Genomic DNA, 12,455 nt, shown 5'->3' with positions numbered 1-12,455 from the left:
AGATATAGAGCATTTAAAAGCATTTGGCTGCCTATGTTTCATGACAACCAGTTCTTTAAACAGACATAAATTTGATAACAGGGCACATCCATGCATTTTCATTGGTTATCCAAATCTTCAAAAGGCTTACAAAGTATATGACATGGTTGACAAAAAGACAGTTATTTCAAGGAATGTCATTTTTCATGAACGACATTTTCCTTTTCATTTTTCCACAATTAACAATCCTCATTCTACACCACATTATCCTTTCTTTCTTCCTTTAAACTCCACTAACTACAACAACACTTTATTTGCTAACTTTCCTTCAGGACAAAATAATCCTAATGTCCTCAGTTCACATAACATTTCTCCTACTTCTTCCTATTCAAATCCTTCTCTTGTTGTTCCATCTCCTCAAATTCATCCTGACAACTTAGTAGATATGAGTTCCATCAGTGTTTCAGCTCCCACCAGACAATCTACTAGAATTAAACAACCACCAGCTTATCTCTCTGATTACTTTTGCTCACATGCTGTTAATAACAATTGGTGTAATGTAATACCCTATGGTCAACTCCCCACTATACATAAATGCTTCATTGCTCAGATTTCTGCTCAAGATGAGCCTCGTTCCTATTCAGAAGCCATTCAGAAGAAGGAGTGGTTACAGGCCATGCAACATGAACTTTCTGCTCTTCAGAAAAATAACACATGGGTACTAGTAGACTTACCCAAGGGTAAAAAGGCTATCAGCTGCAAATGGGTTTATAAACTCAAACTCAAATCGGATGGTTCCATTAAACTCAAACTCAAATCGGATGGTTCCATTGAAAGGTACAAAGCAAGGTTGGTTGCCAGAGGGTTTACTCAAAAACAAGGCATAGACTATGATGAAACTTTTTCACCTGTGATCAAGATGTCCAGTGTACGATGCATTATAGCACTGGCAGCTTCTAAACATTGGGATATATGGCAATTGGATGTAAATAATGCATTTCTTCATGGTGATTTGCATGAAGAAGTATATATGAAAGCTCCTAATGGTTTGGCCAATGCATCTGGCAAAGTTTGCTTACTACAAAAATCACTTTATGGCCTTAAACAGGCTTCAAGACAATGGTTTGCAAAACTAACTTCAGAGTTGATTTCTCAAGGTTATTCTCAGTCTAAAAATGACTATAGTTTGTTTCTTAAGACAGTGGGATCTTTTATCACTGTTGTGGCAGTTTATGTTGATGACATACTCATCACAGGAAATGATTCTCAGGGTATTTCTCAGCTAAAGTCTCATCTTGATAGCGTCTTTACAATAAAAGACTTAGGAAAACTACATTTCTTCTTAGGTATTGAAGTTGGGTACACAAATTCTGGGATAAGTCTCACACAGACGAAATTTACAAGAGAGCTTCTTTCCCACTGTAAAATACAAAACCTCAAGCCTGCTGTCACTCCCCTTCCTCAAAACCTCAAGCTTCATCAACTGGAAGGTGCATTATATCATGATCCTACATACTACAGAACAATGGTGGGTAAAATGAATTTCTTAACTCATACTAGGCCTCATCTGGCATTTACAGTTCAACATTTGAGCCAATTCTTACAAGAGCCTAGAGAATCTCATGTTGCAGCTCTTCATCATGCCTTGAGATATATAGCAGCTACTACAGGGCAAGGCATCTTACTAAATAGTTCTGGTCAGCTTGTATTGCAGGCTTTTAGTGATTCAGATTGGGCTGCCTGTCCCAATACCAGGAGATCAGTTACTGGCTATGTGTTGATGCTTAGGTCTTCTCCCATAACTTGGAAATATAAGAAACAAAGTACTGTTTCTAAATCCTCCAGTGAGGCAGAATACAGAGCTATGTCCTCTGTTGCAAGTGAGGTTGCATGGATGGTTAGGCTTCTAAAGGAACTACAAGTGCCTATCATCAAACCAGTGGTGCTACATTGTGACAATATGAGTGCCATTCATATTGTCAGGAATCCCATATACCATGAAAGGACAAAGCACATTGAAATTGATTGCCATTTCACAAGGGATAAAGTTTTAAAAGATCTAATTCAACTCACTTATCTTCCAACTTCATCACAACTTGCTGATGTGATGACAAAAATCTTGCCTTCAAACCAGCACAACAGGTTTTTGAGCAAACTTGGAATGATCCTCACCCCTAGTTTGCGGGGGGTGTTACATGAATATATGCTGCTACATCTCCTCCATGCTCCTAGGTTCATATATATCTGGTATAACTGAATTGCCAGCTCACATGCCAGCTTATTCTTAGCTTCTAGATGCTTGTAATGTATATATATATATTGCTTCTGTAACCATTCATATTCATTCAATTAATTCAATAAAAAAGATCACTCATTCTCTCCTCTCTTTCTCTGCAAAATCCAAGAAATGACTTCCATTGAAGTCAATGTATTGATTTAATATGAAATCAAATAGTTCGACTTTGTCAATCTTATTGTCAAATTTCTCTCATTCCAATTATTTACTATTTAAAACCAATAATTTCAATGTTTGCCAAAGTGATACCAATATCCGGAAATCCATCGATTTGATCTCAACATATAATTCAAAAAGAAACATCCAAGAATACCCAAATTACTCAATCCTTTATCATTAGAATAATCTCTTACTAACATTATAATCTCATAAATTGGTGTCAATTGTCTCATTTTCCAAATATCTAATTAAAACAATATACTTAGCAAGTCTTGAAATAGAAAATTGATCTCATGGTTGGAGATTCTTTAAAGTTAAAGAAAATAGGTCACATTAATAAAATTAAAGATGTATTATAATATAAGACTTAATAAGAAAAGTAAATCTATGTAGTATTACCTTCCTTGAAGATCCTGGGTGAAATAATAAATCAAAAGCCACAATCGGCAGGTAAAAAGAAAAGGATCCTCTTATTGTTGGTTCTTAATTTGCCTTCGAATGAAAGAGACCCAAGAAAGAAGTGGATGAACATATTAGGAGAAATTAATAAAAATAATAAAACTATTAAACTTTCAATAATCAGAAACCAAAATAATGAAGACTCACTTGCAATGGCTGTCAAAACTCAGAGGAATAGATAGGAGGACCACTGCTGGTCTTCTTTCGAAAATCAGAGGAAGAAGGTGAACATTGAAGAGGCAATCATTGATGCTGCTATGTTATTATTGGATTCGAAGGGTTCAAAGACTTGTTGCCATGGTCGCATTCGATCGAAGGCAAGGGAAGAAGGAAGTGTTGTCTTGAACAAATTCAATTTCAGGAAGAAAACAAATGTGGTTGTTGTTCGGGTCTTCAACAATGGGTTTCTATTTTGCAAAATAAGGGTTTCAGGGAAAGAGAACAAAGAGGATGATGGTGAACAGTAATGGCATAGAAAATCTGATTTTAAATTTCCATTATTTTAAATTGAATCATCTATTCTCCGCCTCCTCCTAAATTGACCCAAAATAATTCTATGCATTATATTTATTTTTAAATTCTCAATATTAATTTTCCAAATATTATACATAAAACCCTAACTCTATTATCTTTCCTCTAAATTACATTTTTCCCCCAAATTTAAAAATTAGTTTTTTTTCAATTCTCTTCTACTATCAAATTATGAAAATGATTCAATTTGACATGTTAAAACGAATAATAGGCGTACAACAAAGTTTAAACTTTGTAATTAAGGTTTTCAAACGTTTTCTGTATAAAAAGGTCACGGAAAAAAATTTGATAAACCTCAGAGTTACCGCGTGAATTTTTAAAAAGTTTTGATTACCACGTAACAACCAAGGTTACCACATGAATTTTTTTTTTTTTTTTTTTTTTTTTACCAAGTTTACTAGTACCGGTTGGCTAAATAGATTCTGGAGTACTGCTCAATGCTCATTGCAAATTGCATATTATTTGATTTCTAACAGTGATATTTCCAAGTTATTTTAGTCGCTATAATTGTGCTTTTTATGGTGATAAAAAACTTGCAATTAAATTTTGCAAAAATATTTTGTCAAAATTCCTAAAATTTTGCCAAATAATTACCAATAAATTCCAGTAAAAAATATCATAAATAAGAACGTGTAACCGATGTTCCGACCCTATTTTTCCAAGTACCCAAAATCCGGATACTGAAATAAATTGGGCCGAGACACGAACCATTAAGATAGATATCCGACTATCCGTGTACCCGACTTTTCGAATACTCAAAATACTTGATAACTGTTAATAAACACCCCTATATATGATTTCACCATAAGAGAATTTGAGTTTTTCAAATTCTATCGCAGTGGGACTATTGTGATTGTTCTTTAAAATTTGACTAATATTCCCATAGACCGGCCCATTGATTAAGTTAGTTGATTCTTGGTCAAATAGTATTTGACTTATACTTTTAGTAAATAATTAATTAGCAAATATAGTATTAGACTTATATTAATCACCATATATAACTCAGTTATGGGTATGGGTTGCCGAGAGATTCTATGGCCGTATTCTTGTTATCGGTATGAATTGTTGTTTTTCTTCTCTCCTCAGATCCTACTCATAATTTTTATGAGCGGGATACTCTGGGTATGATGATGATATATAACTCAGTTATAATTTATAACAAAAAATCGGTTACAATCAGTAAAAATCAGTTTTAATCGGTAAAAATTAATTACAATTTGTGAAAATTACTTTTGATCAGTTAAAAAATCAATTTTAATCCATAGACCATAAAAATAAGTTGATTAAAAAAAAAAGTGAAGTAAATAGGGCCTTAGGCTACAAAATAATATGATGATTTCAAAATAGATTATTAGCAAGTTTTGGAGAACAAATAGCTTTTTTTTTTCTCCAGAAATAGAATATTTGGCATGCAAGATTGCAAGACATATAATTCTATAGCTCATAACAAATGCTCATTTAAGGAGGTTTCATCGTCAGAAATTTTTAAATTGTGCTAAATTGTTCAACTTAATTAATTAAATCATCAATTTTCTTACTTAAAATACTTACTTTTAATTATTTATCAATGATAACATATAATTTTTGAATGTTGAAAATCAATAATTTATGCTTTAAATATTAAAATATACTCATTTTATGAAATTCATGCTCTTTATATAAATGTGTGTCTAAGACAATTTTATACAAAAGTCGTTCGTAGCTGATTAGATAGCCTTTTTCATAGTCTGACTCAGAATTTTATTTTTTGGACATCATGATTAATGCCGAATATTTGAAACAAACAAGTTTTTTTTAATAAAAATTTATAAAATAAGTTGGTCCTTAAGTATTTCCCTAAGTATGTGTCTCCGTGTCCAAAACTAAGGTAAGAAATTATTCGTTGATACTAAAATCGAACAAGAGAAAAAATGTTAAAATTAAAAATAATATACCATAATTTTTTTTTGTTAGTAACAACAAAAAAAAATAAAATTAAAAGCATGATTATTTGTCATTATTTAGTTCGTTGTTAGGAACATCAAACTACTTTTATGGTAGCCCAAACGGATAGCGGGTAGGCCCATTCTATATCATATTGGGCTGGCAATTGTTCACAAGTTCATATTTGGATGTTGAGTTTTGCCTCAATTTAAACGAAAACTCGAAAGTAGTAAAAATTGATATTAATATACAACTTTTGTTCATCCTATCTTATACTCATTACATTTGGTTGTGGTTTTGTGGGTAATTTTATAATCAAGAAATATATATTGTTGGCTATTTTAGCGGAAAATTCATTTTATTATTAATTAAAAATTAATTATTACAAAGATTTCTTTTAAATAGCTACTAATTAATTTTCGTGGTTGACTTTTAACTTATTACAACTAACACAACTTTATTTTATTATAGTGCTTGACTATAAAATCAACTTCTAGTATATATTATCCTATGGTGGTAGCAATTAGTTGTTACACTAGCATATAATAGTGATTTATTATATTCATCATATGTTTTTATTTTAATACTTAATGTCTATGAAAGAAAAATTAGATATAATTAAGTGGATTTTTATTTAATTTGCACATTTATTTTTATAATTTTTAAATTCGTGCAAATTAAAAATTTAAATTAAATAGACAGGTTCATTTTATATGATGTAGCAAATTCAAAAAAACATAAGATAAGTAACTCACATCTTCAAGCAATGAGCATTCTTTCGGGAAATTGAGTAGGAAAGGTGGTTCTGACTGTGATTGGTGGTGGTGATAGTGGTGGCGGTATCTTTAACTCTGGCCACAATATTGACTATAATGGGAAACAGACGAATGAAGACGTCAACGTTCATACTGAGATTGATAAAGATGGGGTTTTTACTAGAAGTTGATGCAAGGAATTAAATGTCAAATGTGTTGTACAATAAATTAACTCTTACGTGTTAAGGAAAAATATTATCGTTACTAGATATGTTTAACGGGGCATGTTGGGTGTATTTAAATACTGTTCACTTTAACAACAAATCATGAAGTTGATTCATGGCCATTTGTTACTCCTATGTATTTAAATACTGGCTTTGTGTATTTAAATCTCATAGTCAATGTTTTCTGTAGCAATGTATCAAACTATATTAAGATAACTTATGTGGTGTTGTGTGTTGACACAAATGTCACATTTTCAATTAGGTTAAAATCATATTCAAAATTACTTTAAAATCTTGAAAACCCATGGATATATAACAACTATATATAAAAGAAAATAATAGAAAATTAAAAAGAATTTATAAAAGAAAGAGAATTTATATAGACATTAATTATCATTATTTTTATTCATTTAACTGATCTTAATCTATAAAATTAAGACTTAAACATGATTGAGGTTGTGTTTGTGAGGCTAAATTGGTCAAAAAAGCTCTTAACCTAGCCCAACGTATTAAATTTATTAGGACTCAATTTAATTAATCCATTAAAATATAATTCTAATTATATGTCACGTCCTATTAAAGATCTTTAAATATGAGCATGTCTATTATTCATATATCTTCCACATAAATTATTTCATCCTCACTTCAACATCATGACTTGTGTTCAAATAAAGATGAAGATGAACGATACTTGGAAACTTTCTTGTGTATCAGGTTTAGTTTTCAAAATAGGTAAATTTGTTGAAATATAATTTATAATATTCTATAAAATGGCAACTGTAATATATCTTTGGAAAATATATCAATTCGATTATAACAAATTTACCAATTTTGTAATCTAAAGACTAAACTTATAACCAGATGCATACATGTATTTAAAATCTTTTAGTTTCCCGATAAATAAATTTGATTTTTATATAATTTTGCAAAAACACATACATGTATTTAAATTTTATAGCTTCATCCCGTAAAAGCTAACTAGCAATTCTTTGCATGAATTGACCTAAATATTACACAACTTTTATAATTTTATAATATTGTCGAACCTTCCTTGCAAGATGATCAATTTTTGAGGTATATATTTAATTTAGGGATTATGGGAGTCAAATTCTCAAATCAAATACTAGAAACTTGCCATATCAACTAGCTAATTAGTATCCTAGTTTGTAACTATATATAACGTACATTACATGCTTATCAACTTACCAAATCAAAGAAAATTTGCATATTAAACTGATTACGTGCTAATCATGTTTTAAGCAAGTCCTAATCTTAAATAAGTAATAAGCTTCCTAAATAATACAAATGTACAAATATATACATAATTTATACTATGAATTTATATTATCTTTTAAATTCATATTCATAACATAAATAGTGTACGTATATAATAGTATTCCATATAAATATTGAATAGCATTAGGTACTAACAATTTCTCCGATTAAGTAGAAAATTATATCGATGTTAAAGGATGATGGGAATAAAGAAAGGCCACAAGGGCAAGGAAGAAGAAAAATCAATATAGAAAAAATAGTGGATAAAAGTAAGCAACAAGTTACATTTTGTAAGAGAAGGAAAGGAATTTTCACTAAAGCTAGTGAATTATGCACATTATGTAATGCAGAAATTGCTATTCTTACCTTCTCCAGCGCCGGCAAAATCTTCTCCTTCGGCCATCCTAATGCTGATCAGGTTGTCAATCGGTACGTCCATCAAACTAAATCGGAGTCGGAGTCGGAGTCGGAGTCAGAGTCAGAGTTTAGCGAATGTGTTAGCAAAGATGGGGAGTTATGGTGGGAAAAGCCAATTGAGTGTTTAGGGTTGGAAGAGCTTAAGACTTATAAAGCATCTTTGGAAGAGTTAAGGAATAATGTGGCAAATAAAGTTAATGAGTTGATTAAAAATAAAAATAATAATAATAATACTCATAATGATGGTTGTGATTTAGAGCTTAGAATATAAATTAAGATATTGTATGATTTATTAAGGAATTAATATTGGTTATTTTGGGTCATGGTAGATGATTATGATAGGGAATAGGGATGGATGTATTTCTTTTGATTTTGAAAGGTTAGGGTTTTGAATAATTTTTTGTTAATTCTTATATTTTTATTTGTACATTATATAATTATTTATTTTAAAGGTTATTTTTATTATTCAATATTTCTTTGTACAAGTATATGTTTGCCATAGTATGATTCATTGGACGATTGGTATGTGTAAACATTAAAGAGTAGGATCATACATTAGTATGAGAACTTTTATCAATTAAAATGTCTTTTATGATTTTTGTCAAATTATTTATTTTATAAAAATTTTTAACCAGACATAAACAATTACATTTCTTCATCATCATCATTTTATAAATCCATATAAGACAAAGTCTGAAAAGGATGGGAAACTGAACATACTAATGCTCTTGAGGAGTGAAAAAACCCACAAAGACGACAACTCTGTTTATTTGCAGTTTCGTATTCCTCTTAGGTTTATAAAAGAATGGGCCTCCTGGCCCTCCAAACCCCAAGGTTTTAATATTAGTTTACAACTATACATTATTTGTTGCTATTTTTATTTAGTTCGTCTCATCATATTTGGTTCAACCCAAATTATTAAAAATGCTTTTTGTATAAATATGAATTTAAATTTTATTGTTTTTCTTTTTATGTTTTTTACTACTAAGCTCCTTGTATAGTCCCGTCTCACGGTGAAATGGTCTCATACAAGAATTGCTTTTTATTTTTAGGGAAAATTGTTAATAATAAATCAATTTTTGCTTGGTCCACCGAAGATAAATCTACCTATTATATATTATTAAATAAATCCATCTATTAGATATACTAGCTAAAACTAAACCAGCTTATTGTTTATGACAATCTTTAAAACTTCGTTTTAGGTCAAGAATTACGTTGGGTTTATTTTCAGCAATTATACCGAATATGTGGATTTATTTAAAAATAAACAATAGTTGAATTTATATTCAGCGAAGTAAGCAAATGTTAGATTTTTTTTTTCCAATTTCCCTTATTTTTAATGTTAAACATTTACTTTTTTTTCTTAAGCTTCAATAAAATTTAAATACAAATTCTTGAATGAGATGGTCTTACGGTGAGACTATATCTATTAGGCTGATTCATGTACATTTAATGTGTTTAAGTGATCACTTATTAATTGATCAATTACAGAAATACGCTAATTATATAAGTCCGATTTATAATGAGACATTCTCACGAGCTGAAAAGTAAAAACAAAAAATTAAATAAGACTTTAAAATGTGTTTTATTACAATATAATATAGTCTCCGATAACAATATTTCTACTAAAAGCCTTTTACGGTTATACGAGCTGACTGGCACTAGCTTCTAAGGTATAAGTTGTATGTATATCCTTTGACACGTTAAAAATGTGAGGCACAAACTAGGAGTATTAAATAAAAGAACATAGCAATTTCAACGCGAATAACACAGTAACAATCCGATCCACCTTTTAATCAAACGGAGAAAGATCATAATTAATACTAGCGGCATGTTTAGTAATCGATATTAAATGGTGGAAATAGTAAAAAAAAATAAGTTAATTTTGGTAGGTATATTTTTTGACTAATTTAATGCTCATGTTTATTCTCTTTCAACAATCTTATTTTGTTTACAAGATTCATTCCAATGCGTTATCATTTGAACATGTAGTATTAGGTAGTAATGAAAAATTATAAACTAAAAACTTTTTCATGATCAAACTTTCATTACCATAAAAATAATATCTTATATATCATAAAAATTTACATTATAAATCATTCTTATTACCATTAATTAGTATCTATATCTAATACTAAAATAGAGACCACCTAAGGACACGTGTCATGTTTTGATGAGTTTAGTTTCCACCTAAAAACTAGAGTAATGAATACGCTATTACCTCAAATAGCCTTTAATATCTAGATTATCTACTATAATAATCTCTACAACTAAGAATCTATATCTAATACTAAAATAGAGACCACCTAAGGACACGTGTCATGTTTTGATGAGTTTAGTTCCCGCCTAAAAACTAGAGTACCGAATACGCTATTACCTCAAATAGTCTTTAATATCTAGATTATTTACTATAATAATCCCTCAATTAAGAAATTAATTACTGCAGCGTTACTGACTTTTTATATCTCATTTAACTAATTATCATATTTTTTGAAGATCATTGCAACTTGTGATGAAAGATTACTTCTATCTTTTTCTCATAAGAATTCTCTATCTTTCTTCTATTCTCATATCTAAAAAATTGGGTTTTTAATTTTTAATTATTTTTCTCTATAGATTTTTTGGGTTTAGCTAAATCAAACCAAAAAGAGAAGTAAAGCATGTAACCAATCTCGATGAATAGGTCATATCTCCTGTATTAGTCTATTTTTATCTTTTGTTTTCTTAAATATTTTATTTATTGATTTTTGATATTATATTTTTCTATGCATGTGAATGATTTATTTATAAATTTAAATTTTAATTGTTTTTTTTGTTATTATTTTGATTGATCAAACTTGGATCTCTTTTTTTTCTAATTTAGCAAATTTTAATTTCTTTATTCAAATTGAGGGGATGTAAGTTGTATTTAGATATAGACGAAATCTACATAGAAGTAATTAAACTTGAGAAGGATTGATAATAACAATCATGATATTGTTTCCTAATAGTAAAATCTAAAATTTTATTTTCCTGATAGGAAAATAATGAACAAGATATAAAATTAGAATTCAATCATTTGATTATTACCTAACATAAATTTTAAATTTTTACCAATATGTATTAATGCATGATCAATGTATATTATGGTACACAAATCTATATTTTAAATTACGTATCAATATTATTTTTTTATTTATCTATTTTTGATATTTTTTATTCATTTACGTAAAAACATATATAAAAAATATGATAAAATATTAAATAAACTGTGCTTAGAACAGGCAATCACCTAGTTGTTAACTAAACGGGTGGTAGGTGTAATGGTGCATGCCAATTGCCAAGCATGGTCCTACCATTAAATTTGGAGGCCATTGACTAGTTGTACGATGAAACTAAATGTTCCACTGTTTAGGGAATCCCACTAATGACTAGAAAGATTATCTAGTGTTTGTTTTGATTCTTGAAATTAATTTTACATCTTTTCAATATTTAATTTTAGAAATATTTGAAAAGTTATCTTATGGATGATCTATTTAATTTATAAGCATCGTCAAGTAATTCACCGAATTTAAAATTTCTTGTTATAATTGTGATGTGGGAGACATATGTGATCTTATAATTGATTCATATTGAATAAATATTTAACATAATCTTGTTTCTTTTTAAAATTATTTCGTAGAAGAATAACCTTAAATAAAATTACAAGGAAGCAAAATTCTAAAAATGCTATCAAAATCAATTTTTTCTTTTATTTCATAAATTGAGAGAAGAAAGAAGGAAAGGCTTAGTGCATAATATTTTTTATTTATTTATTTTCTTCTTTTTTAATTGTATTATGTACATTTCATTTTTATGAATTCCTAATTTTAAGCATTAATATCTCTAAATAATTAAAAATAGAAAAATTATCATAAATAATACAATTTTTTTATTTTCCTACAATAATAGTACTAACTTTTGATTAAATATGAATGATACCAAATTACCAACTTAGGAGTGTGTTTTCCTATAGTAATACCGACATTTGTTTAACCATTAACTTACCTTTGTTTTTTTTTGTCAAATTGCCTACTATAGACAAAAGTTGGCATTATTCTAAGTAAACATTCCCTAAGTTGATATTATTCATGGTTAATTAAAAATTGGTATTATTATAGAAAAATCAGTAAAAGTTTATATTATTCGCGGTAATTTTTCCTTAAAAATAATTGTTAGTTACGAAAGATGAGATTTTCTTTTCTCTTCTATTCTTTGGCTATTTAATTTAGTCACATCACTTACAAGATAAGGAATTCTCCCACCCCTGTTGTTATTTATAGGGAAGTATTATGAAATCAACAAAAATAACTTATAGTTACAAAGAGTAAAATGTGTTAAAATTAGACATTCAAATATTTTAACAAGATCTCATAATACCATTTTTTTTTCTAACTCTAAACTCCAAATTAACAAAAA

General features: G+C 28.9%; 1 protein-coding gene across 1 annotated transcript; it reads left to right on the top strand.

The window, feature by feature from the left end:
* Positions 1-7,788: 7,788 nt before the first annotated feature.
* On the top strand, positions 7,789-8,289 carry LOC130824034 (agamous-like MADS-box protein AGL62). Its single transcript, XM_057688907.1, has one exon. The coding sequence runs from the start codon at positions 7,789-7,791 to the stop codon at positions 8,287-8,289; it is 501 nt and encodes a 166-aa protein (XP_057544890.1).
* Positions 8,290-12,455: the final 4,166 nt, after the last annotated feature.

The sequence above is a fragment of the Amaranthus tricolor genome, chromosome 1 (assembly GCF_026212465.1).
Source record: "Amaranthus tricolor cultivar Red isolate AtriRed21 chromosome 1, ASM2621246v1, whole genome shotgun sequence".
Lineage (NCBI taxonomy): Eukaryota > Viridiplantae > Streptophyta > Magnoliopsida > Caryophyllales > Amaranthaceae > Amaranthus > Amaranthus tricolor.
Note: the sequence above shows the minus strand (reverse complement) of the source record. Positions and strands in the feature narration are given on the sequence as shown.